At 48.7% G+C, this 26,782-nt stretch overlaps 1 protein-coding gene across 1 annotated transcript; it reads left to right on the top strand.

Moving 5' to 3' along the window:
- The first annotated feature begins 348 nt into the window (after window positions 1-348).
- On the top strand, window positions 349-26,782 carry ARHGAP19 (Rho GTPase activating protein 19). Its single transcript, XM_082052308.1, has 12 exons — window positions 349-410; window positions 13,145-13,410; window positions 17,605-17,685; window positions 18,029-18,238; window positions 18,824-19,050; window positions 19,591-19,677; window positions 20,580-20,645; window positions 21,362-21,550; window positions 22,283-22,381; window positions 22,971-23,063; window positions 23,454-23,522; window positions 24,022-26,782. The coding sequence occupies exons 1-12, from the start codon at window positions 352-354 to the stop codon at window positions 24,076-24,078; spliced, it is 1,503 nt and encodes a 500-aa protein (XP_081908434.1). The 5' UTR covers window positions 349-351; the 3' UTR covers window positions 24,079-26,782.

Consider the following 26,782-nt stretch of genomic DNA (forward strand, 5'->3'; position numbering starts at 1 on the left):
TTCTTCCATGCCAGGAGCTGCGGTGCTCCTGCCATATGAAGGATGCTCCAGCGAGGGGAAAATGGCACAGGCACCTTCCTGTCCCCCAGCAGTGGGTCCGTGCCGGCCAGGCGCCGGCTCCCGGCCGCTGCCGCAGCGCCCCGGGGAGGGACCCCGCACCTCGGCCCCTCCGCCTACAACTCACAGCATGCTGCGCGCGGCGTGGGCGGGCGTTCCCCCCCTCCGCCGTGCGCGCGGATCGACTGTTGCCCGTTCGAATCGGCCAATGGCGATGGGGCGGTGCCGGCTTCAGCCAATGGCGATGCGCGTCCCGGGCAGGGCGGAGCCGAGGACGGGTAGTGCGGCGGACCAATGGCGATGCGGAGCGGCAGGTATGAGATGGCGGCGGGAGCACCGGCGTCCGGTGGCAGGTAGGAGCGGGGCTCTCCGGGGCCGGTACTCCCATCACCTTCGCGGGGCACCTGGGAGCCTTCCCTAGCCCACGCCGCCTTACGGCCGGCTGCGGGCACTCCGCACCCGCCCGCAGCACGCTGCTGCGGCAGGCACCAGCCGGCGCACCTCTGTACGGGCCCGTCCCGGCCCGCCCATTGCGGTGTTTACCCTGCGAGCCGGGCTGGCTCCGTCCCGCTGCGGCGGGGCAGCTGCTCCTCCGGCCGGGGTCCCTGGTCTCCTGCCGACCATGTCACCGGGCAGCTCCGAGGGATGGAGGCAGCACCCTGCGGGCAGCTCCGTGCTGCTTTGCCGCGGTCCACCCGCCCCCGCGGGTTCGGCCCCAGCGACCGGTGAGCGCTCGCCGCGGCCCCCTGTGCTGCATTGCGGGGGAAGCACCGCCCGCCGCTCCGGCCAGGAGACAGCGGCTGCTCCGAGCTGCCCGCCCGCGGTCAGGGAGCTGCTCCGCCGAGAAGCGTGTCCCCACACCCGGTTTAGCCCCGGGGGCTGCCTGCCTGCCGTTCTGCCCCGGGCCGCTCGCTGCCCGCGGAGGGCCGGGGGAGACAGGGCTGGGCTGGCGCAGCTCCGCAGCCGCAGTGAGACCGACCGCCGAGCGCTTGGCAGTTGCAGGGTTTGGTAGGGTGATGGCACTATACAGACTTGCTTCGCATCCAGCGCTTTCTCCCCGGCTTTGTCCGCTCCACATGCGTTATTCTTGCTTTCCAAATGTGCGTACGCTGTGAGCTTCACATCCTTCATCTTTAGCCCATACATAACCGTTCCATGACTGCTGCCAATAAAACAGCAGAGACCATATGAGCACCTCACTAGAACAGTTGTTTTGGATTGGATTACTGCTAAAAAGCTGTAATATCTCTTCTTTTTTTTTTTTTTTTTTTAATCTCCATGTGTAGTGTGGAGTTGCAAACTGAGTATTCTTTAAGTGGTAATTCTTGTGTACTTGCAAAATAAATACAGTTGAGGGCTGATGCCTCGAACCCAGCCTGATTCATAGTGGTGCTGTCCTGCTCACTGCTGAGCTGAACCTGCCTTGATGGCACTCCGAGAACTGCTGCAGTGCCTGGGCTGGGGCAGAGTGTTGCTTGAGGAGAGGTGAAGAGATGGTGCTCGGTGTGGCACGTTTGAGCAGGGATTGTCTAAAATGCTGGACCTGGTAAAGGGATGAGTATGCTTTATGCAGTTGAGACTTAAAACACTCTTTTAGATAAAGTGCTTTAAACATGGCCTGGATCAGTCCAAGTGACTGAATTTGTTTTATGCTGACAGTTGTCCTTAGGATGTAATTCCCCAGTTATTTTACCCGCCCGCTCACTCCCCCTTCCTGCAAATGATTGTGTTAAAGCAAAGCCTGAAGTGTAAGTTTTACTCTAATGCTCCTTGTCACCCACACGTAGTGCTAGCAAACTGATGTCTTACTTTGCAGGTCTGTCACCACAAAGCTTGCCTTTTTTTTTTTTTTCCCCAAATATGTGCTGTGACTCTGCTTTTGCCCATTGCCTCTCATCTGGAGAGAAGTGCAAGTTAGCTAGTAAAGCTGGCATGCTGCGCGTGTGGTCTTATAGCATGCTGACTTAAAGATTGGAAATGAAAGCTGGTTGTCTTAACCTCATTACCAAATGTTACTGAACGCGACAAAAGATGATTTGTGTGGCTCTCTCTTCGGTTTGTGGTCTCTCTAACCTCTGCCTGGCTCTTCATAACCATGAATGATGATTGCAGTGTACCCGAGTGCTCAATTTCAGAAGAGAAACATCTGTCTGTTTAATGAATGCATTTAATATTTGATTCAAGCAGCACCTAAATGCTTTGCTAGGCACTCAGTGTTCACGTTGGCCATTTGCTATGGCAAGGGTGGCATAAATGGAAGGGAAAACACTGGATCTGGAAGGCAGGATGTGCTGAAAAAAGGCATTTGGCTAAAATGGCTTGAGTGTTAGTGCACAACTGGACATCAAGAGCTCACATCATAAGCAGGCAATGCAAGGAGACACAGTTGCCATCTATGTTTTGCTGCAAATAGGAAAACATCCACTGTAAGCATGAGTTAATGGGAAAAAGTGAAAGTGACTTGCGGAGAGTCATGCAGAAAAAATGGTTGATTTCAGAGTTAAAGCCATGTCTGAAAGCATGGCTACTTTTCTCTGAAGATAGCCTGGAGTAGGGAGTTATTTTATTCAAATGTTTCCTTCTCCACAATTCTTCATCTTTGAGACCTAGACTTGCATCACCCCCTACTCAGCCCAAGCCCCATCAGGCGCACATCCAGACCTGAACTCAATTCTGTGTTGCATTTGCAGTATTTTTGTATGTTTGCATGTAACACCCTGCCCTGTTCCCGTCCAGGGCCTTGGACAACAGGATCCTTGTTCTGCTGCACTTCAGTTTATTGTCTGTTTGCATGAAGGGGGAGCATTGCTTGCCCACATAGCCCAAAGCAGCGTCTGGGTCTCCTTGCCAGCCTAGCCAGTGCCTTGTTGCTGTGTGCACATTTACATGCGTATGAAAATGTCACTGAGCTTCATTAATGCTCCTTTAAAGGTGCTTGGGCACTCGGTTCAGTCTGAAACTGGAGCGCTGGATGCTGTGCTAGGAAATCAAATTCCTTGTCCTAAAGGTCAAAAGTCTTCAGTGTGTGTTGATTTAATAAGTGGCATGAACAGATGGGACGGAGATAGGGCAGCATGGAAATGTTGGCTAATATCTAATGGTTGCACTGAAGTCATGTTCCTGTTGGAAATACTGTCCCTTTGTAAGCTGGATTTGGCTCCTGGTCACAGCTGAGACCTTGTGTTTTCAACTTGTTTCAGAGTTAGCTTGTTCTGTAGGATCTCATTTTCACTTGTTTAGCTGGAGGCAAGAGCAGGGTGGTGAGGTCCTTTCTTTAGCCTGTGCTCTGCTGGATTTAGGCACTGACCTACTCTGCTGCTTTTGGGCAGAAGCAGGAGGCTCTCACCAAACCTGTGCTGTGATCCTGGGGGCTGACACTATGAGGTCTTGCAGCTAGCCTGGGGAGAGAGATCGGGGGAACTACGGCCCCACGGTGTGATAAATTTGGCTGACTTTGTTTCAGAGCTTCACAGGTCTGGTGTGTTCCTGGCCTCTCATCCCGGTGCCACATTACACTCACTGTTGTGATCGACAAGAGCATTCAGTCCTTTTCTCCAAGGTGCAACAGACTCACTCCTGGCCCTTGGCCTTTCTCACCTCTACGCTAGGTAATTGCAGTTAAGCTATCTAGAGTTTCCTCATAAATTTTTTCAGAAACTGTAGATAGTGGGGAACGTGATAAGCTGCTTAAATAATTGCCTGCCAGCTGGCTTATGAGAACTTTTAATGTGTTTGCTTTTGGCCTATAAAGCTCTAGTAATTTGGAATCTGGCCAAAACATCCTTTCTTCTTGAGTGGTGGTGTGGCGGCTCTGATTTTCAGAGGCAGGAGCTCTCAGGGGAGCCGGCATTAGTTTCTCTTTTTGTTTTGCTGGAGATGAGACTCAGTGTTGAAGCATAGCTTTATGGTTTGGGAGTTCCATATGGGCATTCCTACAGCCCTGCTCACGAGCTGTCACATAGCAGGAGACAAGCATGCCAGGGCTGGCCGTGCTGCAGAGAGCGGGAATCCTTTCAGGGAATGTCCTTCAGGAGCTCTCAGGTGCCTAGGGCTCCCCTTTCACACACATGCCTCTCTGCATCCTCCTGAGCGGCTCCCCAAGCAGCACATATATATGTGTGTATATATATATATATATATATGATATATATCTCTACTCCCTGAGCTCTGCAGAAAAACCAGGTGAATCAGGCAGACGTGACCTGTCAGGCAGGATGGGAAGAGAAGCATTTTCTGATCAGTATGGGAGAGTTGCATTAAGTGACAGTATAGGTTATTGTCATATGAATTCTGGTATCTGTGTACAGTGCTCCTGTTTTTGATATCCTGCCATGCCCAAATCCCCTTCAAAAGCACTGGGCCCCCGTTCTGTTCAATTGGTGAGTTAATTGGGCTGCTTTGTGCATCTCTGTCTCTCCAGTGCTGCATGCTGTGCTGCTCTGCGGCTGTCCTAGCCTGTTTATCTGTGTGCTTCAGCAGCCCTGACCAGATGTCACCAGCTTATTTAAATGCTGGCATGCATCCAGGTGTGCCTCATTGCAATTCCAGCTTGTGAGAGTTTACACATCTGGAACATGGGATGTGGCCTCTGACACACTCAGCGGTGTCTGCAGAGGATTGCTGATGAGAAGGGGGTTGATGTGCTCTCATCCCTTGCAGACACCACGATACAAAATACAGATGCAAGGCTGCATCTTGCCCATTGCACCTCCAGAGTGAAGGAGCATTGTGGAATTACAAAAGCGTAATGGACAAAAACGAGAGCTGTGACTTCCCGAGTACCTTTGTCCTTTGTATTTGCCAGGCTGTGACCATGAAATCTCACCCAAGAGCTGGCTGTGGGTCCAGACCCAGGTCTTGGTATCCCCTCGGTCGAGAAAAAACAACACTAGTGGAGTGAACCTGTGAGTGCTACAGCACAGGATATTTGCATTGTGATGCTTTATTTGAGCACTGACAGCTGATGGTGGGATGAGATTCCCAAATGTGTTCTGGGTGTGAGTTGAGGCCACCAATTTGGGATGATTATCACCCTGTGGGAGGGCTTGAGGAAAGCACCCTTCCTTCCTTGCTGGTTTGCTCAGAGTTCCCATTCTAGTTGCTACAATGGCTTGTTAATTTTGCTGTGCTGTTTTTGTGTGATTGCTTGATTTTTCAGATCAGAAGTAAACCTGATTGTTGTGGAGGCTCCTCTTTATAGCTGGTAATTCTGGTCTGACCCAGACACTGGCTTGGAGCTACTGGCCTGAGAAGCATCTTCTCCTCCTTGCTAGTCTCTGAACTACATCTTCCCCTGCCTCTGAAGGATGCCCTAGGGCTCTTATCTTCAAGTGTAAGGATGACAATCAGAGGTGCATGCAGCAGTTTCTGAGTGCTAGAGGCCAAGGAAATAAAGGTAGGACTGGCTTGTGCCTCTCCTTGACTCCTGGTACACTCAAAATGGGGAAGTAAAGAAGTTAAAGACACTTGAAAATGAGGATAGTAAGGGAATGCTATCATTGTTGGCAACTGGAAAGTACCCATGCACACTCTGAGGATACAGACAGGTGTGGACCTTGCAGTCCACCCAGCTAAGGACCAAATGGGCAAAAGTGGGAAGAATATTCCTACCTGGGGTGTGAATAAAGCTGAAGAGCAGTCAGTTGGCCAGAGTCCATGGACAGGCATTCAGTAAAGAACTGTAGATTACACAAGAAAGGTGTTAGGGTTCCTGAAAAGTGGAGGTGTCCTTGCAGTTTGTTAGTTTGATCCATAGTCAAAGGTTTTGGTGGGCAGGGCATGGGGAAAAAATGCCCCAAATCTGTGTCCTAGACGTGGGACACAGTGCTCAGGGCAGATACCACCTGGCCCCCCTGAGCATCTCAGATCTGTGGTACATTATTCACAAAGCAATTGGCTTAGATTAGTAAAACAAAGCAAAAAAGATGCGTTGTTTCATCATGATCACAACTATATGACTGGGGCAGGGAAAATACACCAATTCAGTTTCTATACAGACTAACCCCAGGCCCTGGTAACCTTCTCCTGAGGGAGGCAGCATGCCCAGTGTGTTCTGGGTGGTGGGAAGCAGCCAGGTGTGTTTCTGGTGGTGGGAAGCAGCTGCAGGGCTTCCTCGGGCTGTGACCCTCCCAACCCCTGTGCAGGGATCTGGATGGAGCCCTGGGGTGGGTCCCTGGCTCCCTAGCACTGCTGGCGTCTTGTCTCTGCCTCGCGCGGAGCTCAGCTCCTGCCATCCCAGCCGTCCCTGCCTGATAGCTTTCAAACCAGCTCCTTTGTGCTCGGTCCCATGTCGCCCCTCACACAGAAGCTGGATTTCCTCAATGTTTGCAGTGTGACCTGATTATTTTTCTTGTCCTTCCTTGCCCTCCTTTTTAATAATGTCTACAGAAAAGCTGGCAGAATTCAGTTGTATCAGTCATGCTGACTGATAGTGCTGCCTCTTCTCTTGGGATTCCTCCTCTTTTCTGTCTCTCCAGCATTCATTTCAGATTTAGCTATCAGCCCTCTAAAGACAGGGTATTGCCTTTGTTCTGTGTTTGTACAGCATGGAGCACAGTGGAGTCCCCAGCTGTGACCAAGGTTCCCAGTGCCACAGTGATAAAAGTGAATAGATCAGTAACGAGAAGAGGCAGCTGCTGCCATCTAAAAAGATTCAGTTTTGGTGCTGGTTTCAGTGAAATCAAGATTGCATCTAAGGCTCCTCTTCTATTGCTGCTCCCAGCAGGGGTTTATATTAAAATAAAGACACAAACTTTAGACTGCATTGGAAGTCATGAAAATTGGAGCAGCATCGTTATTTAATGCTGTTACACTGTGTTATTCTGATATGAAGGCAGGCATATGAGCTTGCAGGTCTTTAATGTAAAGTTAGTGGGTTTCTGACAGTAGCTGTGCTCCTGTGTTTTTTACAGAGCCTTGGGCAGGAAGCTGAGCCATTGCACAGCGTGGGATCATCCAGAGCTGTGCTGGTGGTGCTGGGAAGGAGACTTGGCGAGGAACATCGCCATGAACGTGCGGCTCCTCACTAAGGCGCCTCTTTTCATCCTGCTAGCACTAGAAGGCATCTGGATGCTCTGATGTTGTGGTGATGGCTGATTGAAGTATTGCTTTGTTGACTTCAAAATATTCCAGTGGCTATTATTAAAGATACCATAGAAGAATTCACTGAGGTCAAACTTGAGAAGTTCATACTGAAATGCAAATCTCTTGATGTTTCACACAAATTGAACTGTCTTGCTATTGCAGTTTTCTTTGACACTGGTAGTATGTTGCATTTTCAGTTTCTTCCAAAAGCGAACTTCTCTCCCCCTTCTAACCCCTTTATCTTCCCAGGTAGGTCTGTCTCCAGGTTCACATCAGAGATGTGTAACTGATATTGCAGAGGTCTGCTTTGAGTCCTTTACTGAGACAGAATTTGAATTCATAGGTTACAGCAGCAACTTGGATATCCTCTTTACCTGGTGTCCAAAAGATGGCCAGGTGTTACATTAGTTCCAGGTTGTCCAGCACAGGCTGCCATCAAATAATAGCAGCTTTCTTTCCCAGCTCCTTGCTGCATATTATTATCTGGTTCACATAGCTAAAAGACTTGAATCACTCCGTGTTAGCTGTTTAAATGTGAAGAAAGCAAAGCAAAAATTTAAAAGGCAGTGTTATCTAGTATGGCTTGCATGTATCAAGTCTAGAGACAGCAGGCAAGGGTTGGCATCCACTGCACGGTGCTCTGTGTACTCATCACAAAAGGACTCTGCTTCTAAAGACCTTGTAAGTATAACACTAGGCAAAAATTTCTGCCTCTTTTTCTTCACATTTTTCAGAGGCAAATCAGTCATCCTATGAAGAGTCACTGTGCCAAATCTGAGGCCTGAATGTGATCTTTGTTATGTTGTTGTACAATAGTGTCAATCTGAAGTACAGTCCTTAAAGCAACCTTAACTGTGAAGTCACTTCTAATGTCTCTGTGGTCCATTCCCATTAGAATTCTTTGTACATATACAGTTTTTTAATCTATAATATAATTTGTCTTCTAGTGCTCTTGTACTTAAAATGATTCCACATAATTCCGTCATGGTTCTTTCATCTCTTTGCAAAATGTGGAATGGCTCCTATCTGGCTCTGCAAATACGGTCTTCAGACATCCTCATTAATTGATTCCTTACTCTGGCACAACATCGGAAATGATGCTGCTTCTCTCTCCCTGGGGAAACGCGAGCCTGTGTGCATCTGTCCTGTCTCCCTTTGTGCCTAGCCAGGCAAAGAATCGCTCAGGTTTTGTGTCCTTTAGCATTGCAGCTAATCGCTCTGCTCTCAGTATTTGGTAATAGCCTGGCTGTTTCTCACAGTCTAAAGATTTTGTTAGTATAGGAGGAGATTTTTCTTCCATTATCTGCCTTATTTTCAAAAGCTTTTTAATCCTTTTACTCCCCTATGGTAAGACTCATCTACTGTGGTGTGTTTGAAGTGTTAGCTCTTCACCAACAGTGTATGAAGTGCACTGGAGGTGGATTTTGCCCACTGAATGGGGTACATCAGACTCCTCCAAAATCTGCAGTTTCCAGCTTTTCCACTTTCCCAGCTAGGCAAACATAGCCCCAAAGGTACCTCTTCCTCCTCTTTCTTGGCTTACTTGTATTCTCCTTATGTTCTGTTTCATCTTGCTGGACCCTCTTTCTACCTTCACATAGGTGGAGTTAGAACAATATAAAAATCTGTAAAAGCCACTAAAACAGTCAGGTCTCACCTATCTGCAAGCTTGCTGCCACATGAGCTAAATCTGCTGGCTTGCAGAGCTCTTGCACCACAGGTTCAATCATCAGGTTTTGCCAGTTAAAGTTTCATTTTTGTCTTCGTTTCCAAGGCATTTCACTGGCCTGGTTCTAGTTACCTTAGGGATTAATTGATCCATCATGATTTTGACCTCCTGCACCATCCACTCCCCATGAAATGATGGGGCTGTCATGCCTGAAGCAAGAACGTAGTGTGTGACAGACAGCTTTCTTTGTGACTTGGCTGGGATCACAGGCTTCGCTTCTAAAAGATACTAGAATGGCAAGAATCTCAGCACAATATAGGACCCATTTTTTTTAATCTGCTGTCTTAATCACAGCCCTATTAGTACAAGGTTTTATTATTCATTGGGATTTTATTTTATTCATGGGATCAGAGAGGAAGCTATTTATTCCTTTATTTTAATGTCTTTTGAGGTGTTGTAAAGCAAACTGAGATCATAGCATATAGAAAATACAACTGTAATTGCAAGCAAAGAAAAAAAAGGCAACAAACTCCCTGAATACATGTTTGTCTTCCCTTTGCTGCTGCGATATAAACTGTGAGTGTAGGTAGAGTACATCCATCTTCTTTTCTTAACACGAAAACAGCAGATGGGGCACATGGTTTTTTCTGAAGGTTATAGTGTGTGCAGCAGTGAGGATTGGCAGGGTTATTGTGTGTAAAGCCAGTGGGGGCTTTATCTTTGCTCAGAAATAGGGGTTTGCTTCACATTTCCATTTTGATTAGCAATAATGATACAAAGGCAAATTTTCTGAGCGAGGAAGAGCTGCTAATAAAGTGACCTTTCAAAATTAAGTAGCTCATTGAAGTGCCGTACCACAATAAGAGTATACAAGGCTGGAACCAGCTGTGGCAGGCGGGGAAACTGGACAGGAATCCAGAGAAATGTGGAACGGGAAGCCCGAGGTGGATGAACACACGGTGGCACAGTGCTGGTAGCAAAGGGCGGTGGCCAGATGCTGTTTCCAGCTCAGAGGGGGCTGATCTATGCGCTTGTTCTTGGAAAGGATCTAAAAGTGTGAAAGACAGAGGCAGAGAGTGTTTCTAGCAAGGTTCCTGGCCATGGGGTGTGCAGTTAAGGGACTGGGTTATGGTCCTGCCCGCGCCTTAACATCGGTTGTGCTTGGACGCTGTTGGGAATGTGTTTGCATGGCTTTACCCATGGTAAACACCGGGTGGATTTGGGGCTATTTTATGGATTCCTCTTGGATACAGGTGGAGAGCACTTAATACCATGCTGGTCCTGATTCAAAACCTTGGTTTCTATGTAGGAATTATTTGCCGTTAAACTCCAGCTACGCAGCCTTTGGCAAGAGACATGAATCAATTTGTCCAGCTTTTCTTTTCTGTTTTGTCTCTGTGTGAAGGCTGATGCCCAGTGTGTGCCAAGGGGGCCTTTCAGCCCCAATAATGCGCCCTTGTGTCTCGTAGCATGCGTGGAATTTGCATAGGCTGTGCTGGGACAGGCAGGTTTCTTTTGTTGCTGGAAACAAGGAGCAAGTTCTTTTCCCTGTCTCCGCTTCCTAATGCCTCTCCAAAAGCTCTCGGCACTCATGTAAGAAATTTACTTTTTATCTATTTATTTTTGCATTAAATGTTGATAAACTTTGTGCAACTTGGCTGTGCCGAGAAGTTATGTCAGTCAGTTCTAGTTGACAGAATTGTTTAATTTTCTTTCTCTGAATCTAGATATCTAATTGTCAGAGGGAGCAGATAATCTGTGATGCTTGATGTAACTGCTGCAAAGTATTTGCATATCTCCTCTGTGGGGAAACAAAACTGCTAGTGAGTGAATAACAGTGCACGGATCATTGCAGGCAGGGTCACTGGGCCTATACATTTGCTATTAACCCTTCTCAGGATCTGTATTGCCACAGAATGAGTTGTCATGGGTTTCAGGCAAAGGGCTTGCTCCACATTATGGGCAGAGCTGGCATTTGTTTGTGTATTGTAGCTCAGTGCAATGAAATGCGAATATGATCAGATCGATTGGCAGTTGCTTTTTGGCAGCTGATACCAAGTCGTTGTGTTTCAGTCTTGATTTATTGCAGATAACAAACTGCTGAAAAACAGACTGGGAGGTACTCAGAAAAATATGGCCCCCATTTGGAGTCGGCAGCATGCTTGCTGGGCCACTCTGAGAGATGCAGCTGGGAGCCTTTAAGAGCTTTCTAAAATTTTAGATGACCTGGCAGATTGCCTTGCAGTCTGCCTTGCAGACCTTCCTCCTCTCCATCCTCTTGAAGGAGGCTTTGACATCCATGGAGAGCAGTAAAAGGGGGGAGAGGGTTTCGTACAGATTCTCACACTGCAAGTGTCCCTGAGAGCCTTCTTTCTTCTGATTTCAGAGAGTATCCTTCTCCTTGTGGAGCCTGAGTTCTTGCTTTTATTCTCTTATTCTCATCACACAACCTGGAAATCACACAAAAATGGTCTTTCAGGTCAAAGATGTACAGCAGCAGCTCAGATAACTGTTGGGTTCACAGGTGCTGTGTGGAGGCAGGCTGGAGTTCAGGTGAACTGCCAGTATGTGCTTTGTTGTCCTACCCCTCCTTAGCTACTGTTGATTTACATCAGAACAGTAAGTCGCTGAGATCTCTGAGCTAGTAGCTGAAGTGCTCTGCTGCTTGAACTAATGGATGTCAGGTCTGGTGCGCTGCACATGTTGTCGGTGGCAGGAGTGCTCAGCAGTGAGCACAGATGCCCAGCGTGGTCCAAACAGTGATGTGGCCTTCACCCCTCTGCAGAGAGGAAGGTCAGGGTGCTCTGGTTTTCTGTGGGAAAGCCTGCTTTGGGGAGAAAGCCTTTGGTGGCCTGGGGGGAGATAGGCAGAGCTTATGCATCCCCTGGGTACCACACCATGGAGGGACTGAGTGATCCCTGGGGCAGGAGCACAGCCTTGCTGTTACCTGTGTGCCTGGCAGCTGTTCTTGGAACATGGTGTTTGGTGGGAGCTCAGAGCGCTGCGGAGGGGTGTTGGGACAAGGGAAAGCATTGTGTAAGAGCCCAAGAATGATTAAGGGTTGGGGAATGTCAGGCAGGGTGTGCAGGCTGGGTGGGCAGGCAGCCTTCACCCAGAGCCCTGGGAGAACTGGCACTCCAACTCGCAGGGCCAGAGCATGACATTGGGGCAGTAGCTTGTGACTGGAGAATAATGACACTAATCCTCACATTTAAGTAAAAGAGGAACAGGAGAAGCAAGCTAGGCAACTCTACCCTGTGGGCTTTACTTGAGAAGTGTGTGTTTGAAACAGGGGTGGGAAGACTGTAATGGAAGACCTAGAGGTAGATGGAAATTGGGATAAGCTTTAAGCGTGAGCATTAAGAACACTGATTAACCTGAGATAGCTCTTCCTTTTGATTTTAGACATGGTAAGTGTAGCTTATCTAGCCTCTGGAAGGGCTAAGTATATTTTACAGATAACTTCTAGTAGAACAGTGTCTTGGGTGCATCCCTTTTTCCTGTTCCACATGAGAAGCTATGAAACAAAGAAAGTAGGCATCAGCAGAGGATAGGGAGGTTGGGTAAAGGACAGCCTGAAGGAGACACAAGAATTGGATGAGCCAAAATGAGATGTTCTAGAAGAAAGGTTAGTGGGGGTTCCTCAAGGCCTGATCTTGCATGACTTGTGCTACTACTGATGAGTTCACACTCACTCCAGACTCGGAGTGCTTAGCCAAAGAGTTGGCAGCTTGTCAATCTGGGAGTGTTTGGCCACATCCCTAGCAGAACTGTGGGCCAGTGTCGTTGCATGTGTATAATCTTAAAAACAAAGTCCCAAGGCGTGGGAACTATCCATTTGTTGATAGGAAGATAGGGATGATGGAATGGCAATGGCAACTGATGAGTATAAGCTGGCCGTGAAGAAATTTAGGTTGGGATTGAGACTTTGAGGCCACTGGGAGTGAGTTTAAGGGCAGTGAGACAGAACCAAGCTTATTTATGACTGAGTGTGGTAAGGTAGTGTAAAATATTTGGTGTCATATCTGCCTCAGCTAGTAGGTCGTTGACACAGTGCAAGTCTTAGTTGGGTACTGCCACGTCACGTATGTTACCATCAGGCCATAGAGTGCTAGTCTTGGGCTGTGTTGTACAAATGGGCCAGAAATGTTTTTGCTCCAAAGGGAAATGTAACTTCACTGTGCTGAACACTCACCAAAGACAGTGCTGTTGGTGTAGACTGGTAGCTCCGGTGTCAGCAGATGTCTCCTTCAGGGCATGCCAGCTGGCTGTTAAAAAAAAAAAAAGTAATGAGGAGTTACTTTATTTTTTTTTTTCTCCTTCCTTTTTTTGCAGTGATGCCATCTGCAATTTTGTCATTTGCAATGACTCCTCCCTCCACAGCCAGCCGATCATTTTCAATCCTGACTTCTTTGTGGAAAAGCTGCGCCATGAAAAACCAGAGGTGTTCACCGAGCTGGTTGTCAGCAACATTACCAGGCTCATTGACCTGCCAGGGGCAGAGCTGGCCCAGCTCATGGGAGAGGAGGACCCAAAGCTGCCTGGAGCAAACAGCACAGCCTCTGGATTTTTTCGTTCTTTGATGTCTCTGAAGCGCAAGGGTGAGTATGGCATGATGTCTGGTGCCCACCTTGAGGGTGATGCTGACTGTCATCATCTGTTATGTGTTGTTTACAAAGCTTTCAGTGTATGACTGTTGTTTTGAGTTGATGTTGAATGCTTAATACTGTAGGTTTGTAATCTTGGGGATGCCACCTCTAGAAAGGAGCAAAACAGAGGCCAGGAGGTTCACCCAGGAAACGCCCTGCCACTTTTGTAATAGAGTACCTTCTTCCGAGGTTATTGCTGTGGTCTATGTCAGGTTGGCCTTGGTGGGTTAGCTGCTCTCTGTGCTCAGTGCAGCGCACACCACAGAGATATCGCTGTGGTCCTTGGGTGTTTCTGGTCTGACTCTGTGGATAGCACTGAGCTGGAGAGAGGTGCCCAAACAACCTGCAAGTTCTTCCAATACACACCAAGGTGTCTTTGTCTCTGCTTGTTCCCGTCCATGGTAGTCCATGCTCTGTTTTCCTTAACTCATTAGCTTTCCATATAAGTGATAGAATGTCAGTAAAGGCTGAGACCATCAGGTTCCATGAAGAACAATAATGCCCAGGCTTTCTGCACAACTGACTTCACTCAGTGCCCACTGTTTCATACAGTAGCTGTCCCAGCTCTCTGGAAGGTCTTGCCTGTGCAGCTCAGAAATCTGTAAGCTTCTCCCATCCAAATGCCAGTGTCACTCTGATCCACACCCCAGTCCAGTGAGTCAGTGACAAAACTCTGCAGACTGACTCTGCTCAAGTGCAGATTCAACCGGGGCATATTATGTATTTCTCTTTTGCTCTGAGATGAGCATTCATCTGAAACTTTCTTCTGGCAAATGGACAATTCTTATCTTCTCTTTCAAGTTCAGCTGTCTTGGTTATGAAACATTAGCCTCAGGCACCTTCTTGCAAGTCTGAGACTTGCTTTTGAGCACAGTTGTGTTCAGATCCTCTCTTCTTCACTGGGTGGCATTTACCAGTGTGTTTTGTTGTAACTAGAAGGGTGTGTGCTCTCTCCCACCTCTGCCCACATTCAGGGGAAGCCTAGTTCTCCTGATAAGTTCAGTTAAACCTTCTCACTCATCTAGAGAGAAACTGCCTCTATCTGGACACCTCTCGCATGCCTCATCAGCTCTGGTTCCCTAGCTAGACTGGCTGGCTGCTGCCAGAGAGGCTGTGGGCAGCTGCCTTCAGATGTTGGCAGCCTGAGGTTGAACTCTTCTAATTAGTCCTCCCTTCCTTTGAGCAATTCTGCTGTGGTGAGTACCTCTGAGAAGGGAGCTGTCATGATGTCTGTACATGGCTTTTTCAGTCTTCAACTTTTATATAGTTTCTCTAAGGGTTTCTGATTCTACCAAACCTATTTGTCCACTGTGTTTCATAAGGACAAGCCCTGCAGCCCCACTGCTCAGGGTAAATTGTCTGGTGCTGGCTTCAGCTCTCCACTCCTGGCTCACCCAGTGGGAACCCTGGTAGGTGCATTCACTTCTGCCTGGACAGCACTGCAGATGCAGGTAAATCAAGTCCTTTAGCATCCTTAGGTGAGAATTATTCAATATTGCCATGACCTACCATGCTGCTCCATAATCACAGGTCTTCACATAGCCCCCAAACTGTAGTTAGACTGTGTTCATATCTGTCATTGCTCCTGCCTCAGTTCAAGAAGGGTAGCAGGACACCTTAAATTCAGGCGCTTGCCACCTGACAAACAGAAGCGAGTGGGTAACCAAGCTAAAAGTGTTTTCTTAGCATGTATGGAAACTTCCCTGTTCTTCACAAAACCTTCTGGCAGGGTCTTGTGAGCCTTTTCTAACTCTTTTTTTTTTTAATCTTAAATTATCTGTACTCTGCTGGAGCACTGCTCTTATCAGATCTGTTGTCTCCCGCCAGCTCTCTTCCCCAAGAGTTCCACCTTCCCCCATTCAGATGTTTCCATGGCTGTGTGTCTCACCACAGCTCCAGCTAGCAGATGTTTCCAAGCCTGCTGGCTGCTCTCCCAGGCTGCAATGGCAGCGTCTCTCTGTGCTGACAGGCACTGTCTGTGAACTCTTTGGCCAAACCCTGAGAAAAAGTAGTTTGTGCCTATAGAGAAAATCAGTTTCATGTACTGTGTGTTTCATCTTGGAGCCATCATTTGTTTTCCTTTGTGTTATAGACCAGCTAGAACAAACAGGTTTTATTTCTTCAAAGCCAGAGGCCAGGGACCACAGAACTCAGAGCTGATCAAACTGCAAATACTTACAACTTCTTTGACTGTCAGGAAATTCAATTTCATGCTGCTGCTTAGTTTCAGAAGGAATTGTACAATAACATCTAAGCCTTCGTAAGTCAGCATCCATTTTCCAAACATGTCTTTCAAGTTTCTTTGAGAGTCAAATTCTCATTCAGATATCAACTTCTGACTTAAAAAGTAAATCGAATTTGTCAGGCCCTGCATGTCTCAAGAAAATGTGTTTTCCTCTTCTCTTTCTGGCCACTATTCTATCTGTTGAATGTCTAACGAGTTTAGTTTTCTTCAAGGATGAGAATCTTTTGCCAACTGTTCTCTGCCTTTGCATTCAAGCTTTTCAGATCTTATGTGTGGATCAAAAGGTCACATTTTCCTCCTTTCTCGTGCAAGACTGAAGCATGCACTTTCTCAGAAAGAGGTCAGAAAGTTCTTGATTTAACAGGAGGCTGGAGTTCCTGGTGGCTTACTATATATTTCAGAAGTCCTGGAAGAAAGTAGAACATTCTTCAGGCGGAATAAATTTAGTTGCATGGGGAGGCTGCTAGAGAAGTGCACAGGGTTAACCAAGTCTTTCCCACATGCTGTGAGCGTCAACACCACAGAAGAGTAAGATCTGTAGTACAACAGACCAAAAGCTAGTAAAATCAAAATGTGCTATGATGATGGGGAAAAAAGGCAAGAGAAAACTTGCGAGGGAGATAACTTTTATCATACCAGCCAACGCACTGCTTGGATTACAGGGCTGTCAGCTGTAACAATAAGGGGCAGAAATCTTCAGCCACAGAAAGCTGGGATGCAAATGCCCAGCTTGCCCTCAGAATTGGGCCATGCTCCTGGAAGTGAGGTCACAGAGAAGGGAGGAATATTCTTTTCCTAAATCCATTGGCTCTTTGAAGCCTAAGTGCAAGGGCAGGACAAACCAGCTCTGTACCTGGTTCCAGTTGTCAGTCCCAGTCAGCATGTTGCAGTATGGCCTATCCAGCATCTTGTCCCTGGCTGTAGCCAAAACCTACACGCATCTGAGGGAAGAAGTGGTGCTCAGGGCTCTGGTTGGTGCTAGTGATGTCCCTGGGAGTTGCCTCAGCTTTCTGAGGGACAGAATGTGCTGGCTGTGTGTGTTTGGGAAAAGACATTCACTAGCAAGACTGCACTTATTAGAAAATACTGTCCTGCTGGATAACCAGTGTCTTACCTGGGAAGTCCCTCTCTAGACAAGAATAGTTTTCTGCATTGGTTCAACAAGTGCCTTTCAGTTAAATGGGATTTTCATCTAACGTTTCCTCCTATGCAGGGATCTCCTTCCTTTCAGATCCATTGCTTCTATCTTCTTTTGAGACTGTAGCCTGTATCTCTTCCAGCTGATGGAAGAGAGATTCACTGGGATCAGGGGATTTCAGGGATTATCCATCCCTGAAAAGTTTGAGACCAGTGTGAGCCAGTTGGATGATGTCTGCTCTCCCCAGTAGTGCTTGTTCTGCTCTGCCACAGTCTCATGGCTGAACTGCTTCTTTCTGCTCCACTCCATGTCAAGCCTCAGTGAGGATTAATCTGGACTTTCTTTCCCAGGTGTGGAATATGCCAATGTGGCAGCATCTGGGCAGCCCAGGCTGTCACATCTGCCCTTCTGGCTTCGCTGTTTCCATAAGGTCCAGGCTTGCAGATGATGTGCCCTTTAAACTGAAGCATCTGTTCTGGTGGTGTTTTCTTTTCAGGAGCTAGAGATTATTTCCTTTAGCTGATAAAAACTGTAATTAAGCTGAGGTAGGAAGCAAGATGATGAAGTAAGTACAGCATGGTGAGATGAAGTGACTTTATTAGTGCTTGTGATATCTCACGTCTCTGGGGGAGCCTTGTGACCTTCACCCTTAACATTTTGGGACACTGATCTTTGCATGCTGAGATGCCATTCTTTGGGGACCACTCGTCTCTGTGACTGCTGGGCTCTGCACTGTCTGAACACATTATCTTCTGTTCTGCAGAGAAAGGAGTGGTGTTTGGCTCGCCACTGACAGAAGAAGGCATTGCACAGGTCTCCCAGCTAATTGAATATCTGCATAAAAGTAAGTGACTCTGTCTTGCTGTCTTTCTATCCCAAGGGGTATCTGTCTGGCCCCTCAGGTCTGTGGTGCAGACAGAGGGAAAAGCTCTGAGGTCTCTAGCAGCAGAAGTTTGGGGCTGGACTAGACAACTGTTTCCCAGAATTGCCTAGCAGATAAGTTGATCTCTTTCCCTCTGAGCATGGACTCTTTCCACTAGTGGGAACCAGCTTGGAGTCATGTCTCTGAACACAGCTCACTGAGGCTTGCTGTCAAAATCTGGAAATGGGAAGGAACTGCTTTAGTAAGAATATGGGAATCAGCCTTCGACTAATCAGTGGGTTCTTTTCACCATTTTGCTGAGCAGATCTACGAGCAGAAGGTTTGTTTCGGGTGCCAGGCAACAGCATCAGGCAACAGATTCTAAAGGATGCTCTGAACAGCGGTACAGATATTGACCTGGACTCTGGGGATTTTCATTCCAATGATGTGGCCACCCTGCTTAAGATGTTCCTGGGTGAATTGCCAGAGCCGCTGCTGACACACAAGCACTTCCATGCCCACCTCAAAATTGCAGGTGAGTAAAGCAACAAGTGGCAGCAATGAGCAGAGGGGATGGAGCCAGCTTCCTAGAAAGCTGGTAATACTACAGAACTGCACACTAGGCTTTGGAAGTGCAAGCCTGAAGGCAGATTAAGAAAGAATCTTCCTGCTATCTCAGCCTCATGGTGGAAAGACTGGAGCTGAAAGTCCTAAGGTATCAGACCAAGTCTGTCTAGCCCAGTCTTCTCTCTCCAGCAGCAGACGTAAACAGATGCCTACAGGAGTGGAGCCCACATTGGGTTTCCATCTGTTTTAAGCCTGGCTGTATGCTGAGCTGGGTGTGGGGTTTATGTACTTAATAACCACTGCTGAACTACTTTATGTGAACTTCCATCTTGCCTTCAACCTATTACAGCTCTTAGCAGCTGTGTTGTCCTGTGGGATGAGTACCCATCAGGTGCGGAGCTTGAGAGCTGGGGGGAGAGAGATGAAGGCTTAAGAGCTGTGCAGGAGTTTGGAAGAGATCTGCATGTAAAGAGGGAAGGGTAACCAGTGTCAATAAGCCTGCTGTTAAGGAAGGTAATGGATGTCCCTCATGTTCTGCCTTGCATTTTGGCAGACTTGACGCTGTTTGATGAGAAGGGGAATAAGACCAGCACTCCAGACAAAGAGCGCCAAATTGAAGCCCTCCAGCTGCTGTTTTTGATCCTTCCGGCGCCCAACCGCAGCCTGCTCAAACTGCTGCTGGACCTGCTCTACCAGACCGCCAAAAAGCAGGACAAGAACAAGATGTCTGCCCACAATCTTGCCCTCATGTTTGCACCCCACATCCTATGGCCCAGAAATGTGAGCAGTGCTTCAGTATTTGTGGGTAGGATATTGCAAGGTAGAAGGCAGAGACTTGACAGGCATATGGGAGAAGAACCAAGATGGGAAGATTAAATATTGATAGAGTGATGTGAAGGTTGGAGGCTGGGATGGTCAGGTAGAGCTTCCTGGCAGGACTCCCTCCTAGTATTCAGTCCAGGCCTGCCATAGGTCTCATTTGCAATTGACACTCTATCTTTTTCAGTAAAATTGAAATGACAGCACAGTCCTTCTTTTAAGAAGGGCAGCTCTGGACAAACCCTGCAGATCTCGCTGCATGGCCTCCTGTGCTGCTGGTGAGCAGTTTGACCCCAGAATTCTGTAGTTCTCCTCTCAGAGTAGCTTTGGCTCCATGAGCTCTGCTTGTTGGTGTGCTGTGAGCCCTGCCTGCCCATCTCCTCAGAGCCAGCCTCCTGCCAAGGCACTGTGTGTATCTATGTCCCAGAGACAGCAAGGGCAGCAGAGACCCTTCCTCCTCCCTTTCTAACTGCTGCATCTTTGGCTGTGTCCCCTTGCCAGGTGACAGCAAATGACCTTCAGGAGAATATCACGAAGCTAAACAACGGAGTGACCTTCATGATTAAACACTCTCAGAAGCTCTTCAAGGTAAGCGTGCTTTGAGGACTTGCTCTCCTTTGCCCTTCAGCAGGAGACTGAATGCCCCTTGTCCACACAGATTGTCATGTGTATATTCTGCATGCTCCTTCTGCGGAAGGAGAAGGAAGATTTCTACAAGAAACTGTTTCTTTAGCGACAAGGGAGGAGGTCTTTTCTGGGCAGGCAGCCCCAGAGGTGGCTTTGCCTGGCAGGTCAGCAGCAGTGTGCTGCCACCCTCTACACCCTGGCTGGGAAACTTGGTGCCTGGAGATGGGTAGCAACTGGGTTCCCCTCGGGTTCTGGCAAGGTAAGGAAACTGAAGTGGCTTATTCTGGGTGAGTGCTGCCAAAAGCTGAATACCTAATATGACAGGTAGTTTTGTTGTGAACTTTTCTGCAGGTTGTAGTCAACCCACTGCTGTTACAGGCACAGCCTTGGGCCTCTGTCCATCTCACAATGGGGTGCTGCAGTAGGACAGTTAAGGGTGTGTGGGGCTTTATAGGTTCCTCCAAATAAGTGTTTCTGCAACAGTCAGTCTTTTGACTACTTAGGACCTTCCTGGTCACTGTAGGCATCTGATCCCTGCAGAGTCCTCCCACAGAAAGTTCCCCTCCTGCCTTCTTCATCAGGCTCTTGTTTGGCCAGCTCAGAGCTTGGGGAATTACTTGGAAAAAAGCTTCTGTGGAACATTGCTCCTACTCTGTGCTGGTTGCCTGCATCAAAGGGAAACTGTGATCATGGATTGCACTGGGGACATGAAATCCCACTGCTTTGTCTGCCCTGAACTGCTGAGTCTCCATGGAAGTGGCTTTTGTGGTATTGTTGAAGAGCAGCTCTTGCTGAGGCCACTCTTGCCCCAGGGCCAAACATACTAAACATATGTTTGGCCTTTTCTCTGCTCGTTGTCACAGGCACCAGCGTACATCCGGGAGTGTGCCAGGCTGCACTATCTGGGACCCAGAGCCTACACATCAAAGGTAAGGCCAGCAAATGAAAAAGGCAGAGGCTGTGATACTATGAGGAGATCCTTGTGAGTGAAAGAAGCTGGAAACAAACCAAGTTACAAAAGAGCATCTGTCAGAGAGCAGGAGTGAGGGAACCATGTGGTATGGTAGTGCAGGTGGCTGTATTAGGGAAACTGGGCAGAGTTGAAGCATCTGTTAATCACAAGCCCAGGGAAAGCTACTAGCCCCTGTTTAGCAGCAAACCTGCTCCCTGTGCCCAGCACATGCAGCACCTGCTCCTTCATGGGCTTGTGCCTTCCAAACAGACAGACGTGCCTGCTGCCATGGCAAGGCTGCTTGGAAGAGGGGCTGGGATTAAAAGCTACTTGCTGCCACTGGGACAAGATCTGTCTGTGTCTTGCCAGCAAATGCTTCCCTGCCTCGTATAGCTGCAGAAGAGGGAAGATGCATTGCAAGGAACTGCACTGACCCTTCTCAAGCCTGGAAGGGCTTCTGCAGCTGGCATCCAGGAGGGGAGGGAAGAAGCAATGGGGTCACCTTTGTATTGCTATCACCTCTTCCTGGCACAGGGCCTGCTGGTGCAGTGCTGCTGCAGATGGGTAGGGAAAACACAGTTCTGTGCATTCACTGGGGGTGAGGCAGCTCAAGACACTCTTCCCAGCCTGGCTCAGATGGGTGGCTCGTTTGGATTAAAGAATGGCAAGCAGCTGCTGTCTCCACTTTCCCAGGACGATCTGGATTTGCTGACAGCTCCTGCCTCCAAGGAACTACAGCCCCTCAGGTCTCAGAAGCGAAGCCGACTGGACACTTGCAACCAGGAGGAGACCCAGCAGCGCACAGAGGAAGCACTGAAGGAGCTCTTCCGCCATGTCCACAATATGCCTGACTCCGCAAAGAAGAAGAAGCTCATCCGGCAGGTAGTGTGGGGAGGAAAGATATCTTTGGGGTGTGCTTGTCAGCACAATCCTGTGCACAGGGCTAAAGGCAGGGCCTGCTTGAGAGCTGCTTCTAGCTCTGGGCAGGCTGGGGAGAAGAGTGGGTTTTGGGCTATGTAAGGGGCAGAGCTGTAAGAGGGGAGGAGGAGGAGGCCTGTCATGGATGTGGCTGACAGTGGAGCTTGCTGCACCAAGCTGTGCTTTGAGCTCTGTTTTCCAAGTCAGGGACTTGCCAGCCAGCAGTTCCCCAGTCCTGATTGTGGCACTGTTTGAGCTTCATTGCTCAGAAAGGGAAAATCCTTTTCCCTCTTGCCTGCAGGGGAGTGGACAATTGTTTCCTCTTGGTCCAGTGAGCATTCCCAGCCAACCTGCTGCTCCAGAGAGACTGGGTGGCATGGTCAGCACTGGTCCTGGCTGCCAGACTCCAGCTGCTGCCCAAACCCCTTTCTGATCCAACAGCTGTTGATTTTGGCTAACCTGGTAGCCAGCACAAAGCAGCCTCTCACCTAAGTTCCCCATAATCCTGTGTGGGAGATGTGGCCTTCATCTGCTTTCTTATGCCTGCAACTCTGAGCTGCTGTTCTCTTTTGGAGTGCGAAAGAGCCAAACTGAGGTCTAGGCAGAGGGCAGCAGGTAAGCAGCACACAGCAGCAAGGGACTGGTTTAACTGTAACAGTGGCTGTGCTAACACACTGCCCTCATATTTCCTCCTAGTTTAATAAACATCCTACAGCTCTCACTCCTGGTTCTGATGTACCCACATCCCCAGCACCGCGACGCACCCGCTCACGTTCCTTCAGCGGCCTCATTAAGGTAAAGGCGGCTTCTGACCCATGGTCTCTGCTGTGAGTTTCTGATGTTGCTCTCTGCTTCTGCCTTGCCCTGGTTTGAATGAGGCCCTCAGAGGTAGGGACTGTTCAAAGTATTAGGTGCCGAAGAACACAGATCCACTGGGGACAGAAAAGGCAGCATGGTGAGAATAAGCCTTGCTAGTATAAAGTGTAATTATCTATGAAATGTGTGACTGTAGGATATTATGCATCTTTCTGAAGGACTGGCTGCTTACTGAGATGAGGACTGACAGGGAGCTGGTCATGTAGTCTGGCCCATTAGCACAGGTGTTAACACACTGTAGGCTGCCCCACAGCAGTATATACCTGCTTCTGACAGGCTGGGCTCCTGACCAGGCCTCAGGTCAGCTCCCAAACCGTTTACAGTCAGGTAGGCTCTACCTGGTGCTGAGGTATTTCTGTTGATTCTGCTTTGCAATCTTTGTCCAAGCTTGGCTTCCTTTTTTCTTTCCCAGCATCCAACTGCTTACCAGCAATGCATCCTGCTCCTTCCCCTTCTTTTTCACTTTGCACTCTAAGCACTAGCCAACAGCCTTCTCTTCTTACGGCAGCGGAAGGTTTTGGGAACCCCAGTTATCCTGGAGAGGAAGAGCAGAGATGCCACACCAGAGCCTGAGCGAGTCAGCAAAGAGAACGTCCACTTGGTAAGGGCTGCTTAAGACAAGGTTTCCAAGTTTCTTCTGTATGATCAGATAAAATCTTTGGAAGCTGCTCTGGGGACACCACAGCAAATGGTGAGGGCAGCATTAGGACAGGGGTGGCAGCACTGGGCCTCCATTCCAGCCTTGTCCCTCTGACTTATCTGTGCCCTTGCCCTGGGACATTGGCTTGTGCCCCCTTTGCTCTCTCCCATCCCCCTCAATAAGCCGTACACAGCCTGCTGCCTGTGAGTAGCAAGGCTGTCCCACAGCCCAGACAAACCGAGAGTGAATTTGGGTAGTAGCCGCTCCCCGGTGACACAGGCTGCTCCCAGAGAGGGCTGTGGATGCTGCTTCATTCCCCTGCTCTCTACTCCTATTGCTCTCTCTTTCCAGTTACAGAAATGTGGATCTCCAGCTCACATGTGCCAAGCAAAGCTGAAATCTTTGGAGGGCCGAAAAGAGGTGAGACACACATGTCCATTGTCCTTCCCACGGGAAACCTCTCCTGCTGGGCTTAGAGACCTGCTGAGGCAATGGTGTGCACACAAGGCTCTGTCTCAGGCTCTGTGACAGTTGTGGTCCCCTGGATTGTAGTAGTCTGCTCCATGCCAAGCCACTGGAAGCCTGGGCTTGAAGGGCTTCACCTGAGCAGGTGTGTACAGCCCTTCTGCCTGTGAGCTGGCAGGCTGGCTGTCACTGCAAGAAGAGGGAAGCTGTTGTCATGGGGTAGTGCTAGCAGCCTGTCAAGGTGGCAGTGGGATGAGAGGTTCGTACAGCCCAAGACCGACTGCTGTGTTTGTCCCCAGTGCTCGCTGCCTCTTGTCTAGTCCTTTGCTTTGGTAAGAGGCGTGAGAGGCATATTCCAGTGGGGAGTCCTTGCAGGGGCAAGAAAGCACCTTAGCCTTTTCTTGCATGACATTTTGTGTCTCAAGCATTCAGTTGCTCTAATTCTCTGCTTCAGGAATCCTGCAGACGCATGCGAGCCCACCTGCTTTCCAAGGATTCGTCATCCCTCTGAATCAACTCACACCATCACACGGGTGGGGAATGCCCAGCTTCGAAAGCTGTGAATAATGTGCTGCACTGAGAGGAGTGCTGCAGGCTCACAGCAACCCTCACCAACACGGCAGTGCTCTTGAAACTGGACCTTTGCAAAGACTGCAGGGACATGTTTCTTTCTGTATATAAATTATATTTCATTCTACTATGGGGCAAACCACTATCTAACCAAAACCTGTGCAGCATGTCTGACCTGCTGGCTCTGGGAAGAGCTGGAGTGCTTGCTTACAAGGAGAACCCTGTGTATTGTGGGATTGTTTGCACTCTCAACTTTCTCTGCAGTGTTGCTAGGCTGTGTTTCTTTGCTTTTCTGCTCTGAAGTTTTAACATGTTGGCTTGTTTTTGCTCCGTCTCCTCTGTTAGCAGTAAGAATGGTGGACTCCAGCCTTTAGCCACATCCTGACAGCTAAGCTTACCTCCAGGCCTCCTCTGGAGCCGTCCTCTCCTCTACTTCCTCTGGGCCCCATTTTGTCCTGCTGTCCACAAAGATCTGGAGTGCACAAACGGTACAGAGCACAGGCTGCGCCTGGGCAAAGAGGAGAGGCTCTGGGTGCCATAATTTCAACTGGGCCCAGACAAAAGCCACTTCCCCAATAAATGTATTCCTCTATTTCAGCTTGAACTGGAGGCAGCCCTTGCGTGCTGCCTTTGTGTTTCCATGGCACAGTGTGGCTGACGGGCTCTGCCTGGTGAGCAAGGACTGTCTCTGCTTCATGTTCCCCCAGGGAGGCTGAGCCAAGCAGGGCAGGGGGCTGGCAGAGGCTGTCTGGGGCAGGACAGCCCAGGCGCTGGAAGCTGGGGTGCCTGGGGCAGGCAAAAGCTGGCAGCTGTGTGTGCAGTGTAGGAACAGCATCAGCAGCATGAGAGGTGAGGAAGGGCTCTGGCCATGTGTGATCTGCTGCAGATGGTGCCAAAGGCTTTGGCTCAAGATAGCTGGATGGCTGATTAGCCATTAAACCGGGGGGAAAGGACTGGAGCTGGGTTCAGCTCTTTGGCCTGAGCTGCAGAAATGAGATGAAACCACCTAGATATGGGATAAACCCTCATCACAGCTGGCCAATGTCAGCTGCCTTGTTAAGCTAAAATGCTCAAATAAGCCAGTCTTGCCAAGTATAATACCTGTCTGCAAGCACTCTATGGCAGGAAACACACCAGGTCACTACTCTGAAATAAAGATTTAATCAGCTGGGGAACCATCTCAACACTTCTCAACCCTTCTCAGTGAAGCAAATAATCTCTGGAATCCAATTATAGTTGTCTTCTAATCTTTAAGAACCAGCAGCCAGCAGGAATTAGAGATCTGTCCTTGACAGCTTTCAAAGACAAGTCATGGCAGGAGGTGTGAATATCGGGATGTGAGCAGGGAGTTCAGTCAACTGGCTAGAGCTGTCAAATCAGGGCATTGGAGCCCTGTGCAGCTTAGCTGGAATTTGTCACTTTTTTTTTTTGAGGAACAGAGCTATGTACCTCACACTATTCTGTCTAAAGGGATGTTGCTGGTAGTTTATTGGGGTGCCTGTCCCCAGTCTGACCCCAACTTGTAGGAGCTGCCTTGAAAATGTAGGAGGTAGTAAGACAGTAAATGTGTGAGTTAGGAGCTGCTGGTGTTAGGAGCCTCTGTCGCAGCAAAGAAAGAGCTCTGGTTCTTCAGGGACTGGGCAGGCAAGGATGCTGTGAGGAAGGGCAGAGGCTGTTTGCTGTGGTAGCAGTATGTGCTGTTTGGATGTGTCTGTAGTCCTTCCCTCTGGAGGCTAAAGCTGTCTATGTGCTCTTCTCTGAAGGGCATGGCATGTTTTGCTGACTGCACTTCTACCCTGCCCCTGCAGTTCGCTGTTAGCAGAGACCTGGTGATCTCAGCTTTGCCTCTGAGCAGAGATGAGGCAGAGCTGGAGGTTGAGAGGCAGCGCACAGAGAGCTGGGTCTGGTCCTGCTGCCTCTGCTTTTGTTTACATTGCGGGCAGCTGCTGAGTAAAGCATTTGCTCATCCTGTTCCTCCTCTCTCCATTTCCCCTAGCTTACTTGGGCATGTATGGGTGTCTGCTTGGCAAGGCAGTTTTGTTCCTCAGACTGAATACACTGCTCCTGTATAGATGAGAGAAATGTAACTCTTCTCTCCACTGTCGCTCCTTACTGATGGCTTTAGCTCAGGGACTCTGTCTGGCTTCTGGCACAGCTGAGATTTGCTTTGCTCTAAGAAAAATTATCTATGAGGCTTTAGCCCAATGTTCTCTGTGTCTCAGATGCTCTGCCTGCCAAAGCGGGGGTGCAGTCTCCAGGCAGGGCAGTCCCAGGAGGTGTTTGGTGCCCTGGGCTTTAGCCCATGGTGCTGTCCTCCCTGTGCTGAGGATGATGGTGGCTGATGGATTCAACCTCTAGGACTCTTGGCTGTTGCAGTCCCGATGCATTCACACTGTCTCACAGGTGAGAGAGAGTTTCAGTCATGCTTGGATGTGCCTCACTTGTCCACCCTGCGTGATGACTCACAAGGATGCTTCCTCCCAGAGCAGCCACTAACTGTTCCCAGAGTCTGTCATTTCCAAAGTATTCTTATTCTCTGTGCTTATTTATATATGCTATGTATGTACTGTTTCAGACTGTTGCCTTTCTGTGTGTTCATGTGAAAACCCCATATTAAATGCTTTTATTTTTAGTGGTTTTGTTCA

Source organism: Streptopelia decaocto (assembly GCF_964273445.1).
Source record: "Streptopelia decaocto genome assembly, chromosome: 5".
NCBI classification, from domain to species: Eukaryota; Metazoa; Chordata; class Aves; order Columbiformes; family Columbidae; genus Streptopelia; species Streptopelia decaocto.

Coding starts and splice junctions, on each gene's coding strand:
- ARHGAP19 (XM_082052308.1), top strand. CDS start 352: ATGGCGATGCGGAGCGGCAGGTATGAGATGGCGGCGGGAGCACCGGCG. Junction 17,686..18,028: donor AATTGAATATCTGCATAAAA/GTAAGTGACTCT, acceptor TTTGCTGAGCAG/ATCTACGAGCAGAAGGTTTG. Junction 23,523..24,021: donor CTTTGGAGGGCCGAAAAGAG/GTGAGACACACA, acceptor TCTCTGCTTCAG/GAATCCTGCAGACGCATGCG.